The 20,281-nt window shown below is 39.2% G+C and overlaps 1 protein-coding gene across 4 annotated transcripts in view; it reads left to right on the top strand.

Moving 5' to 3' along the window:
• Nucleotides 1-20,281, top strand: part of LOC128695457 (erythroid differentiation-related factor 1) — a 45,439-nt gene that overhangs the window by 8,020 nt on the left and 17,138 nt on the right. For all 4 annotated transcript variants that reach the window (XM_053786092.2, XM_053786091.2, XM_053786087.2 and 1 more), the window contains 7 exons: nt 574-787; nt 8,732-8,959; nt 12,703-12,956; nt 15,998-16,245; nt 17,088-17,498; nt 18,675-18,919; nt 19,594-19,767. In XM_053786092.2, coding sequence (XP_053642067.1) covers nt 574-787; nt 8,732-8,959; nt 12,703-12,956; nt 15,998-16,245; nt 17,088-17,498; nt 18,675-18,919; nt 19,594-19,767 — 1,774 coding nt within the window. The remainder of the gene's footprint in view (nt 1-573; nt 788-8,731; nt 8,960-12,702; nt 12,957-15,997; nt 16,246-17,087; nt 17,499-18,674; nt 18,920-19,593; nt 19,768-20,281) is intronic.

Here is a 20,281-nt window from a genome sequence, read left to right as displayed (position 1 = left end):
GAGTGTACCACTAGAACGCTTAGCATGGCTAGGCATTTCGGGCATACTTAGTTTTATTCTTAATTGTAAAATATTACAAATTATGAGGTAAGTTGGTATTATGGCTAAGTGACTAAATACTAGTTTGTGAGTTTAGCAATGTGAATGCTTTTGTTTTGGCACAGTATATAGTTTCAGTATTGGAGTATCACAGGATTCATTATTTTAAGACTGAGATTAATATTTCTGTTTATGGTCAAATGAGTGAGCGAGTGTAAGTGTGAACCACCAGGTGGTATTTGTGTAGTTAGTTGACGGGGTGTATCAGGGAGATAAGATGTTTTCTAATGGTAGTTTTGAAGGTGATGAATGTGTCTGCAGTTCTAGAGTTCTCAGGTAGGGTATTCCAGATTTTAGGGCCTTTGACATACATTGAATTTTTTTTTTTAATTTTTTTTTATGGTGCATGGGATATAGAAGTTTCATTGCTTGAAGTGAATATTCATGCCAGTTATAAATTACATTATATAATTAATGTATAAAATTCATATAAATCATAGTATTTTTTCTAATAAAAAATTATTTGCACTTTAGCCCTCCTTACCCATGAATGAAATGATGCCTGAACCTCCATTAGAAGAGCAGCTTCCTCAACCCTCTGGTCAATCATTTACTCGTAATGTTGTGTGGAATTTTGAAGATCTTCACATGCTGATTGGGACAGATCTACCCATTTTTGGTGGTGGAACTCATCCTTGCGTCTCATTAAGGCTCCGGGATATGAGCAAGCCCATCAACATATTAACGGGTGAGTAATTTAGTAGAAAAAATAATTATTTTAATATGAGAAGTTTTCTGGTCAAATTCAGGTTGCTTTCTGATATTGCCTTAGTATATGTTGTAATAATTGTTAGGAAGAATATTTGTTTGCATTGATAAATGTATTTATTAACCCTTCAACTGTCCAAACGTAGATCTACGTTTTCACGCTTAGCTCTCTGACCTTGATTTTCTCCATAAGAAAGCATGTAAAAAAAGCGTAGATCTACATTTGGACAGTTTAAGGGTTAAACTTGCTATTTCTAACTTTTTTTTTAAAGAATATACCCAGGGGTTCCAAGATTTTTCAATTATTTGTTACACTAGATATTTTCCACTAAGTCAGGGTGACCCAGAGCTCAGGCTTCTTTATTTAAAAAAAAAAAAAACTTTCATCATTATTCACACTGTCACTTGTTATCATGAAAATCCTTTCTATGTGATGAAACCATAGCAGTAACGTCTCTTCTGCTCCTTGAATTACATTTTTCGTGCCACCATACCTTTAAATATTTTATTGTTTGTATAAGACAGTGATTATGTGTGAGTGATGGTAAATGATGAAAGTTTTGTCTTTCTTTTTGGGTCACCCTGCCTCGGTGGGAAACGGCCAACGTGTTAAAAAAAAAAATCACACAACACTGGTATAGTCAAGTATCTTCTTGGCTTTGCTGTTCGCAGCAAGACATCATTACATTAGATTATTCCAAGGTCTTCCCCTTCATTTACCTCTGTGAGTGGTTTCCATATAAGTTATGCTACCTTATACAATAAAATTGTATCCAAAATACATTACAGTGGAACCTCAACTTATGAGTTTAATCGGTTCCGTGACCTAGCTCATAACTCAATTTGCTTGTACAGTGGTACCCCAAGTTTCGACCATAATTCATTCCAGAAGGCTGTTCCAGTGCCATTACCAAACGAATTTGTTCACATAAGGAATAATGTAAATTAGATTAATCCGTTTCAGACTCCCAAAAATACACTTACAAAAGCACTTACAATAATACACTTACATAATTATTCGAGTTGGGAGCTGTACAAAACTCGGGGTACCACTGTACAGTATATCAAATCAATTTTCCTTATTTAACTTAATTGAAATGCTATTAATCCATTACAGTGGAATTCCTGCTCTTGGGAGGTAGGACAAAATACTTCAATATAACAATAATATCACCTTTATGGCTTATTTATCTATCACAATTGATCTAATATGACATAATAAACAATATAAATAACATAGAAACATGATATATACTCTAGAATGAATAAAATGTTATGTGCTGGGGGATGTATCCTTCAGCTGCTATCACTTCTGCAAAAGTTTTGAGGAAATCCTCAGCTGCCATCACATCAGAGTTTGCTCCCTCACCATGCCTGATGACAGAGTGAATGCTGGCCTCCCTTTTAAAATTGTCAAACCAGCCCCGACTGGCTTTAAATGACTTTTCCAATGCCTCATCCATTGAGCACCTGGGGTCTCCTGCAGCAAATCAACGTAAATGCCTTGTGCCTTCTCACAGAGGATATGCTCAGTCACAGTATCTCCTGTGAGCTGCTTTTCCGTCAACCACATCGACAGCGGCTTCTCCATCTTTTCATGGACAGAGGTCTGCAGCTTAGAAATTATTGTAACGCTCTTGGCTGGCACTATCAACTCCTCCTGCTTTAGTATTGTACATATCATAGAAATACTACACTCGTACTGCCTGGCCAAGTCCACAACCTGCACACCTCGCTTGTGTTCATCTATGATTTCCATGCTTTAATTCCATGGACATCATCCTCTTTTTCTTCTCGGTACTGTCCTTTGCACTTACTTTCTTAGGACCCATGGCTAGAAAAAAGAAATTTGCCAAAATAACTGCACACAATGCAAGCAAAACACAAGAGAAATGCTTCCCAGGCAAGGTAACACATGCATTGCTGAGTGGATGTTGTGGCTTTCGCTGCGCCAACTAGTGGATGCATTCTGAAGCTCACTCGTTATTATTATTATTATTATTATGGGAAAGCGCTAAAGCTGTAGGATTATACAGGGGTTATGGGGGGAAGAGGATGGAAGGTCTTCAGACTTAATTTAGGGAACTGGAGCACAGATCCAATTCCCTAGATCAAGAGCCCCCTCACCAGTGTCATGGAACCTCCTTAGAGGGGAAAGCTCGCTCATAACGCAGATTTTGGCTCGTAACTTAGAGCAGAAAATCATTCGAGTGACGGCTCATATCTCGAAAAACTTGTATGTTGGGGCACTCGTAAGTCGAGGTTCCACTGCACTGCACCTCATACCTACTCGCCTCAAGGTTCATCCTCTGCTTTTCTAACCACTGCAACAGCTCCAAGTTTCTCTGAGTACATCGCTGAAAACATGCTGTCCGCTTCCTTATTTTGTAAAATTCATGAACTTTGCCATTTTGCACGTAAACCTTGTCTTCATCATTGATGTATCTCGGTGGTAAAAAGCAAGACCAGGAGCTAGAGCTCACACCGGTCAGTCACCTTGTATTCACACTCAGGCAATTTCTCTCACACACACACACACAGGCATGAGGAACTTCCTGCAAGATGTTCAGTGGGAGAGAGAACTGGCAAGAAAACCAGAAAAAGAAATGATGGACTATGTGACAACAAAATGCAAGGAGGCAGAAGAGAGGTTTGTTCCCAAGGGAAACAGAAATAATGGGAAGACCAGAATGAGTCCTTGGTTCACCCAAAGGTGTAGGGAGGCAAAAACTAGGTGCACTAGAGAATGGAAAAGGTACAGAAGACAAAGGACCCAGGAAAATAGAGAGATCAGCCGAAGAGCCAGAAACAAATATGTACAGATAAGAAGGGACGCTCGGTGACAATATGAAAATGACATAGCATCGAAAGTCAAGCGTTACCTGAAGCTGTTATATAGCCACATCAGAAGGAAAACAACACTCAAGGACCAGGTAATCAGGCTGAGGATGGATGGTGGGGAGTTCACAAGAAATGACCAAGAGGTATGTGAGGAACTCAACATGAGATTTAAAGAAGTATTTACAGTGGATATAGGTAGTAGGTTGGTAGACAGCAACCGCCCAGGGAGGTACTACCGTCCTGCCAAGTGAGTGTAAAACGAAAGCCTGTAATTGTTTTACATGATGGTAGGATTGCTGGTGTCCTTTTTTCTGTCTCATGAACATGCAAGATTTCAGGTACGTCTTGCTACTTCTACTTACACTTAGGTCACACTACACATACATGTACAAGCACATATATACACACCCCTCTGGGTTTTCTTCTATTTTCTTTCTAGTTCTTATTCTTGTTTATTTCCTCTTATCTCCATGGGGAAGTGGAACAGAATTCTTCCTCCGTAAGCCATGCGTGTTGTAAGAGGCAACTAAAATGCCGGGAGCAAGGGGCTAGTAACCTCTTCTCCTGTATATATTACTAAATGTAAAAGGAGAAACTTTCGTTTTTCCTTTTGGGCCACCCCGCCTCGGTGGGATACGGCCGGTGTGTTGAAAGAAAGAAGAAGAATAGGTAGTAGGTTGGTAGACAGCAACTGCCCAGGGAAGTACTACAGTCCTGCCAAGTGAATGTAAAATGAAAGCCTGTATTTGTTTTACATGATGATAGGATTGCTGGTGTCTTTTTTCTGTCTCATAAACATGCAAGATTTCAGGTACGTCTTGCTACTACTTCTTACACTTAGGTCACATTACACATACATGTACAAGCATATATATACACACCCCTCTGGGTTTTCTTCTATTTTATTTCTAGTTCTTGTTCTTGTTTATTTCCTCTTATCTCCATGGGGGAAGTGGAACAGAATTCTTCCTCTGTAAGCTATGTGTGTTGTAAGAGGCAACTAAAATGCCAGGAGCAAGGGGCTAGTAACCCCATCTCCTGTATAAATTACTAAATTTAAAAAGAGAAACTTTCATTTTTCTTTTTGGGCCACCCTGCCTTGGTGGGATACGGCTGGTTTGTTGAAAAAAAAATTACAGTAAAAACAGGTAGGACTTCAGGAATTCAGAACAGGGAGGTACACCAGCAAGTGCTGGATGAGGTGCACATAACTGAGGAGGAGGTGAAGCCGCTATGTGAACTTGATACCTCAAAGGCGGTGGGACCAGACAACATCTCTCCGTGGGTCCTTAGAGAGGGAGCAAAGATGCTGTGTGTCACTAACAAAGGTCTTCAACACATCCATTGAAATTGGGCAAATACCTGAGGTATGGAAGATGGCAAATGTAGTCCCAATTTTTAAAAAGAGACAGACATGAGGTATTAAACTACAGACCTGTCACTAACGTGTATAGTATGCAAAGTCATGGAGAAGATCATCAGGAGCATCTGGAAAGAAACAAGCATATAATTGACAACCAGCACGGTTTCGGGGAAGGAAAATCCTGTGTCACAAACCTACTGGAGTTTTATGACAAGGTGACAGAAGTAAGACAAGAGAGAGAGGGGTGGATAGACTGCATTTTCTTGGACTGCTAGAAGACCTTTGACACAGTTCCTCACAAGAGGTTAATGCAAAAGCTAGAGGATCAGGCACACATAACAGGAAAGGCACTGCAGTGGATCAGAGAATATCTGACAAGGAGTCAGCAACGAGTCATATGTGACGAGGTGTCAGAGTGGGCGCCTGTGACAAGCGGGATTCCACAGGGGTCAGTCCTAGGACTTGTGCTGTTTTTGGTATATGTGAATGACATAACAGAAGGGATAGACTTAGAAGTGTCCTTGTTTGCAGATGATGTGAAGTTAATGAGGAGAATCAAATCGGTCAAGGATCAGGCAGGACTACAAAGAGACCTGGACAGGCTACAAGCCTGGTCTGGCAACTGGCTCCTTGAATTTAACCCTGCCAAATGCAAAGTCATGAAGATTGGGGAAGGGCGAAGAAGACCACAGGTCTTCTTCGCCCAAAGACTGCAAACCTCACTCAAGGAAAAAGATCTTGGGGTGAGTATAATGCCGAGCACATCTGAGGTGCACGTCAGTCAGATAACTGCCGCAGCATATGGGCATCTGGCAAACCTAAAGATAGCATTCCGATACCTCAGTAAGGAATTGTTCAAGACTCTGTACAACATATATGTCAGGCCCATGCTGGAGTATGCTGCACCAGTAGGGAATCCATACCTGGTCAAGCACATCAAGAAATTAGGAAAAGTACAGAGGTTTGCATGCAACAAGACTAGTCCCAGAGCTACGGGGATTGTCCTATGAAGAAAGGTTAAGGGAAATTGGCCTGATGACACTGGAGGACAGGAGGGTCAGGGGAGACATGATAACAACATATAAAATACTGCACAGAATAGACAAGGTGGACAAAGACAGGATGTTCCAGAGATGGGACACAGAAACAAGGGGTCACAATTGGAAGTTGAAGACTCAGATAAGTCAAAGGGATGTTAGGAAGTATTTCTTCAGTCATAGAGTTGTCAGGCAGTGGGATAGCCTAGCAAGTGATGGACGTAGTGGAGACAGGAACCATACATAGTTTTAAGATGAGTTTTGATAAAGCTCATGGAGCAGGGAGAGAGACGACCTAATAGCAATCAGTGAAGAGGCAGGGCCAGGAGCTATGAATCGACCCCTGCAACCACAAATAGGTAAGTGCACACATACACACACACACATACACCAACCAGAGCTAAGGGGATTGTCCTACAATGAAAGGTTAAGGGAAGTTGGCCTGATGACACTGGAGAACAGGAGGGTCAGGGGAGACACGATAACAACATATAAAATACTGCACAGAATAGACAAGGTGGACAAAGACAGGATGTTCCAGAGATGGGACACAGAAACAAGGGGTCACAATTGGAAGTTGAAGACTCAGATAAGTCAAAGGGATGTTAGGAAGTATTTCTTCAGTCATAGAGTTGTCAGGCAGTGGAATAGCCTAGAAAGTGACAGACGTAGTGGAGGAGAGAACCATACATAGCTTTAAGACAAGGTATGATAAAGCTCATGGAGCAGGGAGAGGGAGGACCTAGTAGTGTTCAGTGAAGAGGCAGGGCCAGGAGCTGAGTCTCAACCCCTGCAACCACAATTAGGTGAGTACACACACACACACACACACACACACACACACCTCAGATGGAAAAAACTGGTACTTAAACATTTTAAGGAATTTCTTGAAAGTCAAAGGATTTGCTTTATTAGTATATGTATTTATTTCATTAAAGTAAAATATAATTTTTTTAGAAGTAATATGCATTAAAGGGAAAGGGGACAAAAGAGACTGTAAAAATTATAGAGGAATAAGCTTACTGAGTATACCAGGAAAAGTGTACGGTAGGGTTATAATTGAAAGAATTAGAGGTAAGACAGAATGTAGGATTGCGGATGAGCAAGGAGGTTTCAGAGTGGGTAGGGGATGTGTAGATCAAGTGTTTACATTGAAGCATATATGTGAACAGTATTTAGATAAAGGTAGGGAAGTTTTTATTGCATTTATGGATTTAGAAAAGGCATATGATAGAGTGGATAGAGGAGCAATGTGGCAGATGTTGCAAGTATATGGAATAGGTGGTAAGTTATTAAATGCTGTAAAGAGTTTTTATGAAGATAGTGAGGCTCAGGTTAGGGTGTGTAGAAGAGAGGGAGACTATTTCCCGGTAAAAGTAGGTCTTAGACAGGGATGTGTAATGTCACCATGGTTGTTTAATATATTTATAGATGGGGTTGTTAAGGAAGTAAATGCTAGGGTGTTTGGGAGAGGGGTGGGATTAAATTATGGGGAATCAAATTCAAAATGGGAATTGACACAGTTACTTTTTGCTGATGATACTGTGCTTATGGGAGATTCTAAAGAAAAATTGCAAAGGTTAGTGGATGAGTTTGGGAATGTGTGTAAAGGTAGAAAGTTGAAAGTGAACATAGAAAAGAGTAAGGTGATGAGGGTGTCAAATGATTTAGATAAAGAAAAATTGGATATCAAATTGGGGAGGAGGAGTATGGAAGAAGTGAATGTTTTCAGATACTTGGGAGTTGACGTGTCGGCGGATGGATTTATGAAGGATGAGGTTAATCATAGAATTGATGAGGGAAAAAAGGTGAGTGGTGCGTTGAGGTATATGTGGAGTCAAAAAACGTTATCTATGGAGGCAAAGAAGGGAATGTATGAAAGTATAGTAGTACCAACACTCTTATATGGGTGTGAAGCTTGGGTGGTAAATGCAGCAGCGAGGAGACGGTTGGAGGCAGTGGAGATGTCCTGTTTAAGGGCAATGTGTGGTGTAAATATTATGCAGAAAATTCGGAGTGTGGAAATTAGGAGGTGTGGAGTTAATAAAAGTATTAGTCAGAGGGCAGAAGAGGGGTTGTTGAGGTGGTTTGGTCATTTAGAGAGAATGGATCAAAGTAGAATGACATGGAAAGCATATAAATCTATAGGGGAAGGAAGGCGGGGTAGGGGTCGTCCTCGAAAGGGTTGGAGAGAGGGGGTAAAGGAGGTTTTGTGGGTAAGGGGCTTGGACTTCCAGCAAGCGTGCGTGAGCGTGTTAGATAGGAGTGAATGGAGACGAATGGTACTTGGGACCTGACGATCTGTTGGAGTGTGAGCAGGGTAATATTTAGTGAAGGGATTCAGGGAAACCGGTTATTTTCATATAGTCGGACTTGAGTCCTGGAAATGGGAAGTACAATGCCTGCACTTTAAAGGAGGGGTTTGGGATATTGGCAGTTTGGAGGGATATGTTGTGTATCTTTATATGTGTATGCTTCTAGACTGTTGTATTCTGAGCACCTCTGCAAAAACAGTGATAATGTGCGAGTGTGGTGAAAGTGTTGAATGATGATGAAAGTATTTTCTTTTTGGGGATTTTCTTTCTTTTTTGGGTCACCCTGCCTCGGTGGGAGACGGCCGACTTGTTGAAAAAAAAAAAAAAAAAAAAGTTTAATTATTAAAAACTCTCTTTCCTCCTACCAGGAATTGACTATTGGCTGGATAACCTTATGTGTAATGTACCTGAAGTAGTCATGTGCTACCACCTTGATGGAATTGTTCAAAAGTACGAGTTAATCAAGACTGAGGATTTGCCTCACATGTGTGATTGTCACTTTTCCCCTAGACTAGTGCGGGATGTGGCTCAGAATATTCTCTCATTTCTGAACAGTAAAGCAACAAAAGAGGGCCACACATATTGGCTCTTTAAAGGCAAGTATATTTTAAGTTGTATAATAATGTTTTATTCAGTTAGCTGCAAATTTTATCTAGCCTGGTTTAGCAATACTTGTGCTCACCGTGTATGTTATAGCCAATACAAAAAAAGATCCCTCCTAACTTTTTTTAAAACACACTGGCCATCTCCCACCAAGGAAGGGTGCCAGAAGTGTACTGACATCACAGTTCAGATGGCTTTTAACCCTTTGACTGTTTACGCCGTATAAATACGTCTTATGAGCCACTGTTTCTGACGTATATACGTATACAAACTCAATAATTCTAGCGGCTTCAAATCAAGCGGGAGAAAGCTGGTAGGCCCACATGTGAGAGAAAGGGTCTGTGTGGTCAGTGTGCACCACATAAAAAAAATCCTGCAGCACACAGTGCGCAATGAGAAAAATAAACTGATCGTTTTTTTTTATTAAAGCGCCGACTTTGAGGTGTATTTTCGTATAGTATTTATCATTGTATTCACGTTTTCATGGTCTTAGGTGATAAAATGGAAAACATATTACAGAAATAGAGATGATTTTCATTACTTTGACGATGAAAACGACCTTGAAACTGAGCTCAAAGTAGCGGAAATGTTCGATTTTTACCAATGTCCAGGAGTAAACAAATCACACCACACGTCCAATACACGTCAACTGGGGAGTCTAATATTCTTTCACTAGTGCACTGATATTATTTATACCATTTTTACAATAATGCAGTTGTCTGCATACCAGTAAATTTTGTATTTTTTTGTATGAATAAAAAATCAAAATAGAAAGCAATAATAATATAAGAGGGGCCTAGAGATGTGACTAATGAACAGAGGATATGTTGTTTTAGTGCCAAGAATGTCTACCTTGTTTATTCTGGACCCTATTTTGAAATTGGCATCTTTTTTAATTTGCATGAAATTGGCCAAATTGCCAATTTCTGACCACTATATTGGGTAGTTCAAATTGGTAAATGGGCAGTTTCTTGTACTCAGCTGATAGATAAAATGGAGTTCTATTGAAATAGCTATGAATTTGGTCAACTGGAACAAGGGAATTGGCTGAAAACAGGGCTCAAAGTTGGCAAAATCGCCGATACGCATATGTTGCCAAGACCGCTAATTTCGCGGGAGCGTAATTCCCTGAGTTTTCGACCAAATTTCGAACTTTTGGTGTCATTACCATCGGGAAAAGATTCTCTATTATTTCATAAGAAAAAAGTTTTTTTTTTTTTTCAAAAATTTATCGACATAGAATGACAGTTTCAGAAAGGGGCCTGCGACAGTCAAAGGGTTAAACTTCAGTGGGAGGTACAGTGCAGACACTGTACCTACCACATACAGAACTCAAGTCACACTAACCAGTTTCCATGAATCCTTTCATAAATGTTACCTTGTTCACATTCTACGTTTTCATAACTTCTACTTCAACCTCTTGTTACCATTAACAGTAAACTTGTCCAAGAAATATATTGCAACTTGCCAACTCTATATTATTATAGTAGCCAGTGTTGCATATTGCATTATTTATACTCTGAATATTGTATAAATCTAAATTTCTAGTTTCTGTATTAGCTTTAGTTATTCCTTAAATACTTATATACTATGGCCTAGGTAAGGTTCGTCAGGAAACTGGACAAGTGTTTCCTGGTGCAGGTTACAATCATTGATGACCTGCCACTGGAGCTTTTAGTCATCTGACCAAGACCTTCTGTTGACTTAATCTTCTTTCTTTCTTTCAACACACTGGCCGTATCCCACCGAGGCGGGGTGGCCCAGAAGGAAAAACAAAAGTTTCTCCTTTTACATTTAGTAATATATACAGGAGAAGAGGTTACTAGCCCCTTTCTCCTGGCATTTTAGTCGCCTCCTACAACACGCATGGCTTACGGAGGAAGAATTCTGTTCCACTTCCCCATGGGGGTAAGAGAAAATAAACAAGAACAAGAACTAGTAAGAAAATAGAAGAAAACCCAGAGGGGTGTGTGTATATATGTGCTTGTACACCTACCATCCGACTTACGACCGAGTTCGGTTCCGAGAAACCGGTCGTAAGTCAAAATGGTCGTAAGTCGAACTTTACTACTGAATATCAACAAAACATTTTTGTAATGACTTTATTTTATTGTTTTATTTTGATATTTCATGTTTTACTTAATACTGTCCTCAAATTGTTATAGTTTTTAAAAATTCATGGCTGCTTACTATGATCTCTCTCCCTCAAATAAATTTACCTCTCTGTTCTTAAAATATGAAATATGATCATTATGGTCCTAGGTAGTAGGTTGGTAAACAGCAACCACCCAGGGAGGTACTACCGTCCTGCCAAGTGAGTGTAAAACGAAAGCCTGTAATTGTTTTACATGATGGTAGGATTGCTGGTGTCTTTTGTCTGTCTCATAAATATGCAAGATTACAGGTAAGTCTTGCTACTTCTACTTACACTTAGGTCACACTACACATACATGTACAAGCATATATATACACACCCCTCTGGGTTTTCTTCTATTTTCTTTCTAATTCTTGTTCTTGTTTATTTCCTCTTATCTCCATGGGGAAGTGGAACAGAATTCTTCCTCTGTAAGCCATGCGTGTCGTAAGAGGCGACTAAAATGCCGGGAGCAAGGGGCTAGTAACCCCTTCTCCTGTATATTTTACTAAATTTAAAAGGAGAAACTTTAGTTTTTTCTTTTGGGCCACCCCACCTCGGTGGGATATGGCTGGTATGTTGAAAGAAGAAGAAGATGATCATTATGGTCCTAGGTAGTAGGTTGGTAAACAGCAACCGCCCAGGGAGGTACTACCATCCTGCCAAGTGAGTATACAACGAAAACCTGTAATTGTTTTACATGATGGTAGGATTGCTGGTGTCTTTTGTCTGTCTCATAAACATGCAAGATTTCAGGTATGTCTTGCTACTTCTACTTGCACTTAGGTCACACTACACATACATGTACAAGCATATACACCTACCATCCGACTTACGACCGAGTTCGGTTCCGAGAAACCAGTCGTAAGTTGAAATGGTTGTAAGTCGAACTTTACTACTGAATATCAACATAACATTTTTGTAATGACTTTATTTTATTGTTTTATTTTGGTATTTCATGTTTTACTTTACTTTTTATGCTGTTAGTGCTGTATTTTATACTGTAAGGTTTAGGATAAACACTGTGTACAACACAAACACTTGTTTACTTCCCAGAAATTTGGCATAAAAAACACGGTCGTAAGTCGAGTCGTCGTAAGTCGAGCAGGTCGTAAGTCAGATGGTAGGTGTATATACACATAATCCTCTGGGTTTTCTTCTATTTTTCTTTCTAGTTCTTGTTCTTGTTTATTTCCTCTTACCTCCATGGAGAAGTGGAACAGAATTCTTCCTCCGTAAACCATGCGTGTTGTAAGAGGCGACTAAAATGCCAGGAGCAAGGGGCTATTAACCCCTTCTCCTGTGTATATTACTAAACGTAAAAGGAGAAACTTTCGTTTTTCCTTTTGAGCCACCCTGCCTCGGTGGGATACGGCCGGTGTGTTGAAAGAAGAAAGAAAGATCATTATGGTATATCTAGGTAAAGTGAAGCAACAGTGTATGTATTAGTAATCTCTCTTCTGGACCAATATTTGTTTCAAAATTAATGATATAGAGGGAGTCTGAATCTAAAGCAGATTTTTTCATTTTTAATAATTAATAAAGCAGTGGCTGTCTGTATGTGTAATGCAGATGCTTAACACTTACATTTCTTTACCGCAGGCAAAGATGATGACATAGTAAAGCTCTATGATCTGACATCACTTTGTAGAGAGGGTCGAGTATCTGTTGATGGAACTGAAGAGGAGACCCAGACAGAAGACTCTGGGAACCCTTTCACTATTCCAGTTGCAATGCTTTTTTATCGTGTTGCTAAAAACATGCGTGCTTCAGAAGATGCTCACACTAAAATTGCTTCCATCAGAGCTCTGCTGAAGAATTGCCTTACATTACTAGATAAGAATGAATACCCAAAGGTGAGTTGATTTGGTACAGATTCTTTGTAAAAGTGTGTGTCAGAGATGTTTGCTTATATTTTATGTAGGGAAAGCTAAGTTTGGGCTATTATGTTTGCAGTATTTTTGTTATAGGTTATGTGCTGCCATCTAAGTATGGCAAGAACATTTGAGTACATAACAGGAGTCATACTTAAATTTCTTATGTGCAATTAAATCATGAATAGAAGATAAATCTTTAGATAAAGTTATGGTCTACCTAGAACCATTATCAGGATACAGTATCAATTGATTAGTGGTCCAGAAAAGACCAGAACATCATCTAAAAATTTATCTGCAGTTTGTAAGGTTTTGGAACCTTTTTTTTATATTTCTTTTAGTTTCTTAGATGACAGCTAGCTGGGAACCCCATCATGAAATTGTAAGAGACCCAATTTTAATTTCCATCCACAAAAATACATGCTGCATCTTGTGTGCATTTCTTCTTTTATCTATGATTAGCACATTAACACTTTTGTGTAAGCTAAAACTAATTCGTCTTTGTTACTAAGCTAACTTAGATCTCTTTCTTTCAACACATCAGCCGTATCCCACCGAGGCGTGGTAGCCCAAAAGGAAAAACGAAAGTTTCTCCTTTTCTTTCTTTCTTCTTTCAACACACCGGTCGTATCCCACCAAGGCGGGGTGGCCCAAAAGGAAAAACAAAAGTTTCTCCTTTTTTTTTTTTTTTTTTTTCAACAAACCGGCCGTATCCCACCAAGGCAGGGTGGCCCAAAAAGAAAAACGAAAGTTTCTCTTTTTAAATTTAGTAATTTATACGGGAGAAGGGGTTACTAGCCCCTTGCTCCTGGCATTTTAGTCGCCTCTTACAACACGCATGGCTTACGGAGGAAGAATTCTGTTCCACTTCCCCATGGAGATAAGAGGAAGTAAACAAGAACAAGAACTAGAAAGAAAATAGAAGAAAACCCAGAGGGGTGTGTATATATATGCTTGTACATGTATGTACAGTGTGACCTAAGTGTAAGTAGAAGTAGCAAGACATACCTGAAATCTTGCATGTGGATGAGACAGAAAAAAAAGACACCAGCAATCCTACCATCGTGTAAAACAATTATAGGCTTCCGTTTTACACTCACTTGGCAGGACGGTAGTATACCTCCCTGGGCGGTTGCTGTCTACCAACCTACTACCTATATCACTCGCCTTATGTTCAAATTTTCAAATCAGAATGCTTTCACACGACCTATAAGAAATTCCTACAACACTTGTAATATTCTGGATAATCTTGAATAGTCTTCTTTTTCAATGATAGCATCTGTTTTTGATATTGATAGACAACCAAAGCATTTATCATCAACTGACATTCATCCTGCATTGAATCGAGAAAACCCTTAAAAACACCGTCCAACCCACTACTTTGTCACCAGATGTTTGCTGAAGCATTTTGAGAGGTTCACAAACCATTTTACCAAGCTTAAAAAATTTCGTACACACACATAACGTGTTCTTTGAAAGATTTCAGTCTGTTACACAAAAAATTATCAACATGACACTGCCACCATATTTCACCCAAGAAGCTTGTGAAAATTGGAGTTGGGAACTTTTTGATAGCACCTTATATATAACCATCACAACAGGCGACTAGAAACTAGAATGACAGATTCATTCTACAATGAAAATATGTAGGAACACTCCTATTTTACACGTAACCAAGTTACCCCAAAAAATAAATAGACAGTTGAACACACTTTGCTATTCTTGTTGCTAACTTTTATGATACCAAAAATAAATAAGAAAAATACTTTGAAAAACTTTGCCAAAGTTTTCCTTGCACTATATGCATAACTGTGGGCTTTTTCTTGTAAGATAAACTGTATACTGTTATATTTAATGTATCTTCTTGGGAAATAAAATTATCTTATGTGGTCTAACAATTTTATTTCTTTAGTTTAGCCTCCAGTTGCAGGAACATGGATTTTTTTTTTTTTTCAACAAGTCGGCCGTCTCCCACCGAGGCAGGGTGACCCAAAAAGAAAGAAAATACTTTCATCATCATTCAACACTTTCACCTCACTCACACATAATCACTGTTTTTGCAGAGGTGCTCAGAACACAACAGTTTAGAAGCATATACGTATAAAGATACACAACATATCCCTCCAAACTGCTAATATCCCAAAACCCCTCCTTTAGAGTGCAGGCATTGTACTTCCCATTTCCAGGACTCAAGTCCGGCTATATAAAAATAACCGGTTTCCCTGAATCCCTTCACTAAATATTACCCTGCTCGCACTCCAACAGATCGTCAGGTCCCAAATACCATTCGTCTCCATTCACTCCTATCGAACACGCTCATGCACGCCTGCTGGAAGTCCAAGCCCCTCGCCCACAAAATCTCCCTTACCCCTTCCTTCCAACCTTTTCGAGGACGACCCCTACCCCGCCTTCCTTCTCCTACAGATTTAAATGCTCTCCATATCATTCTACTTTGATCCATTCTCTCTAAATGACCAAACCACCTCAACAACCCCTCTTCAGCCCTCTGACTAATACTTTTATTAACTCCATACCTCCTAATTTCCACACTCCGAATTTTCTGCATAATATTTACACCACACATTGCCCTTAGACAGGACATCTCCACTGCCTCCAACCGCCTCCTCGCTGCTGCATTCACAACCCAAGCTTCACACCCATATAAGAGTGTTGGTACTACTATACTTTCATACATTCCCTTCTTTGCCTCCATAGATAACATTTTTTGACTCCACATATACCTCATGGATATACAGTATAATGTGCAGTATATCTTCTTTACTCTAGGTATCTACTATGCCAGTATTTCAAGATAAAATCTGTGAGTTTAAACTGTCCTCCAAACTAAGCATTCATTTTTGCATGCCTGGATTTTTACACCATCTAAACAGCAACCAAAATTATATACAGTATCAGGTTTCTAAGTTAGGTTGAGTTATCTTATATTTACAGTGAATTTTATTCCATTTAAAATTATACTGTATCCTGATACATAATATTTTTTCAATCATTTGCCTCTGCAGATTGTATCTTCAGCACACTACATGCTGTCTGATTTATATGTACCACAAGACATTGACCCTGACTCTCCAGTTCTTGATGACTGCAGTGATGAAGATAGTGAATGGTCCTCCACAGTGGATAGTGATGATGAAGATTGTTGTTCAAAGCAAGACACTCAGTCAGTTACTCCTGCCAATCCCAGTTCAACTATTAAGGTGTCATCACTTTGTAAACCTCACACCAACAAAACACAGTCACATTATTATAAGTGAGTTTAAAATTCAATGATGTACATAATGAGATATATTGCATTTATTCTTTTTGATCCATCATATCATTTGAATGATAACATTTGTACTGATGAAGTTTCTTGCAAAATAAATAAAATATTTGTGAATGTTCACACGCACACATACACACATCTATTTTTTTTTTTATTATCCCATCGGCCATTTCCTGCCAAGGCAGGGTGGCCCAAAAAAGAAAACCTTTCATCACTCACTCCATCACTGTCTTGCCAGAGGCATGCTTACACTACAGTTATAAAACTGCAACGTTAACACCCCTCCTTCAGAGTGCAGACACTGTAGGTACTTCCCATCTCCAGGAAGCAAGTCTGGCCTGCCTGTTTCCCTGAATCCCTTCATAAATGTTACCTTGCTTACACTCCAACAGCATGTCAAGTCCTGAAAACCATGTCTCCATTCACTCCTATCTAACACGCTCATGCAAGCTTGCTGGAAGTCCAAGCCCCTCACACACAAAACCTCCTTTATTCCTTCTTTCCAACCTTTCCTAGGCTGACCCCTACCCCGCCTTCCCTCCACTACAGATTTATACACTCTCGAAGTCATTCTATTTCATTCCATCCTCTCGACATGTCCAAACCATCTCATTAACACACACATCTACTAGAAACTAAAATTGTGACATACTTAATTCTGAAGATAGTGCATTACAAGCATAGTTTTGCTCCTACTGGTACAAATAGGTCATCACAAGTAGGTACTCTCACAGTTGCATGAATGTACATACATAAAAACAACATTGTATACAGAAAAAATTATGTTGCTTTTTTTTGGTATGTGGTACAATTCAAATAACTTTCAGGGCTCCACCACTGTTAGGTACATTAGAGGAACGATGCCAGTGTGCCTTGAATCATGTTGTTGAAGCTCTCCAGTGTCTGCATACATCTAGTACCCGAGAACATGAGCGTTCTGGAACTAAGAGGAATAAAGCCACAGGAGTATCAAGGAGTCAAGATGAGCAGGAACCCAAAATGGCACGACCCTTCCATCCAATACCAATGCCTTATTCACCTCTGAATGGTAGTCCGGATAATGGAAAGAAGGCCTTAGTTGTAGCAAAAGAACGATCTGCTGATGACCACTTAACAGTTTCTGTGCTTTGTCAGCAGTACTCTGTTGCCAGCTGGTTGGACAAACTTAACATCTTGTTGCTCAGAAAAGCTTCTTTAGTTTATCTGGTTATGGCCAGAACAAATTTTAGTATGAAGAGGTGAGTGAAGCCCACTACAGTTGCTGCTAGCATATGTAGAGGTGGGTATAGAACTTTTTTTTGTGTGTGTGTCTTTGTGTGCATGTGAGTGTGTGTGCATGTGTTTGTGTGTGTTTGCATAGACATGCATATATACCTGGTATATCTGTGTTTGTGTATGTGTGTGCACATACATATATGTCTGGTATGTGTGTGTAGTATCAGGTTCTGCTGATATATTCATTTGGATTTTGTCATTACATATTAGTTATTTTGTCTGTGAAAATTAACATTCCATTTAGAGAAGGCTTTGGAGATAGAAATATAAAAATATGCCAAAGTTTATTCCCACTGAGATCTGTTAATTTTTCCAAAGATCATTGCCCCTACTACCCATTTCAAGACCAAAGATAAGTGTAGTCTGAATGTAAGTAAAAATTTTTAATGAAAAAATGTTTAACAGGCTTTCATTTGAGACATATGGCAGTACAGTAGTACCTTTTGAATGGCTGCAGTCTACCAACTTTTTACTGTACCTCTGGTGTTAAATCAGGCAGATGATACAAAAGGCTCTTAATTGTTAGGCTTTTTCCTGCAAGGACCTTGCCCCCTCTCCAGTGATCTTTTTTCTAAATTATTTTTTTTTGTGGCTGTTTTGGGCACAAGTGAACAATAAGACAATGCTGGTGGATAAGAAAAATAGGTGTTAAGTAGGAAAAGGCATAATGTAATTCCAGCTGGGGCCCCCATGATCTTTGATGCAGGTAAGTTTCTGTCATTATTCAAAACAGTCTTGTATATTTTCATAAAAAAACTAACACAGTATGTATGCAAGCATGTATAACTCCCATTACATCCAACATACATGTGATTGTGTTAAAGAAGAGTGAGTTGGAGACAAGTGGTTTTTATGATTTGTCATGCTATTGGAGTATGTGTAAGGTAACATTTATGAACGGATACTTGTTAACTGGACTAGAGTCCTGGAGGTTGGAAGGGCAGTGCCTCCACCTTGAAGGAAGAGTGGGGATGTTACAGTTTGGAGGGACATCTGACCTGTAATGTTATCATCCCTCTAGCAAGAGCATGATAAAAATGAGTGAAAGTGTTTCTTCTTTTTCGGATCACCTTATCTTGGTGGTAGTGACTGTTTTACTCTGTTTTACTTTTGCACTTATAATACTGTACATTTTTTAGGTATGGACTGGCTCTACGCTACATAAGATTCTCCCTCCATGCATGGCATGGCATGGCTTGTCGACTTGGCCTTGAGGAGAGTGATGTACCTATTCCTTGTCAAGCACTAACTCTGGCTGGTGACATATTTTACATGATATTGAAAGTGTGGGAAGAAGTTGCCAGTCACATAGATGACTATAACAGCATCACTGCAACTAATCAGGATATGCTTACACTTCTTGAAAGTATTTTACCAGCTCAAGGTCAGTGATAAATAAGTAAACATGACTTGTAAAGGAGTGGGTAGCTCATGTTTCATATATTTCAACACTTAAAAAACTCTTTAAACCTTCAGAATACCATAAAATATTATATTGACATCTGTTCTTTTGGCCTTCACACAAACACAACAGTTGCTCTTGTATACATTGAACTCTGGAGGTGTGAAGTAGAGTGCCTGTGCTCTGATGGATGGAAGGGAAAGTTGTTTTTTTTTCAGTGTATCACTCAAACTGTGTGGGCATCATCAGAGCCACTGCATATTCCAGTTTTGTGTAACATACCTTGTTCATGTCTTTTTCAGCTTTTCTCCATCCACATATTTGAAAGCCATTTGATAGTTCGCAGTTTGCTAGATAGACTTACTAAGGTCACTGGTATATAGTTAGGAGCTTCTGTACTGTAACCTTTCTTAAATATAGCAACCACATTTGATATTGTTCAATAATCTAACACTTTGCCCGTCATTAATGATTAGTTAAAGATCTGTACAAATAGCTTGCACAGCATTTCAGCTCTTAATATTTGTGCTGATATCCATCTGGTCCTTAAGCCTTTGATGTAACATTCCATGAGGAGTCCCCTCACTTATTATTGTTGATTAGCTGTCACAGGTACATATAATTATAAGCTAATGAAAATCCCTAATTATCAACAGAATGTAGCTGGACTATCAAATTGCCATGTGATACAGAAGAAGCTTTGGCATTAAGCTGTTTGAGTTTTGAAAAAGCACTCTCTGCTGCAGACCCTCAAGCAGCAATGGTTCTCTCACGCAGGCTGGGTAATGTCTGTAACGAATTAGGTGTAATGTACATGAACCAAGCAGCTAGTAAGTATGGTTTGTTTCTTTAGATAGATACAAAGAGTAGTCGGTTATCTGAAAATCATTGAAATAGTAGGATTTTCCTTGCACATTTCTGATTCAGCGATTTGTACCTCATGAACACATAGGCCTAAATGAACATGTTTTTTCTCTGTATACTTCATGCTTCATTCCCTCATTAACATCCCTTTTAGTGGACTGTTGGACAGAAAAACATCTAGGTAGCTCTTACTAAACATACTCTTCCAGCCTATTATATTTTCCTGATGTTCTCATATGACTTAGCTTTGTGTATTCTACTGCACTTTCATTTTCCATGATGGTTGCTTACTGATCACCAATGTGATCAGCAACTCTGTCTTTGTCATCTTCTCTTTTGGCCCAAATCATTGTAGAAACTTCCTATCTACTCATTCTATCCTACACCTCTTGTCTTTGCCCTTTGTCACCATATATGTACAATCCTGCATATCATTCCTTCCCATATACTAATATCCATTGCATTATCTAAATACTTAAC

This window comes from Cherax quadricarinatus, chromosome 50, assembly GCF_038502225.1.
Source record: "Cherax quadricarinatus isolate ZL_2023a chromosome 50, ASM3850222v1, whole genome shotgun sequence".
NCBI classification, from domain to species: domain Eukaryota; kingdom Metazoa; phylum Arthropoda; class Malacostraca; order Decapoda; family Parastacidae; genus Cherax; species Cherax quadricarinatus.
The sequence above is the reverse complement of the archived record's forward strand: the minus strand, read 5'-3'. Positions and strand labels throughout refer to the sequence as shown.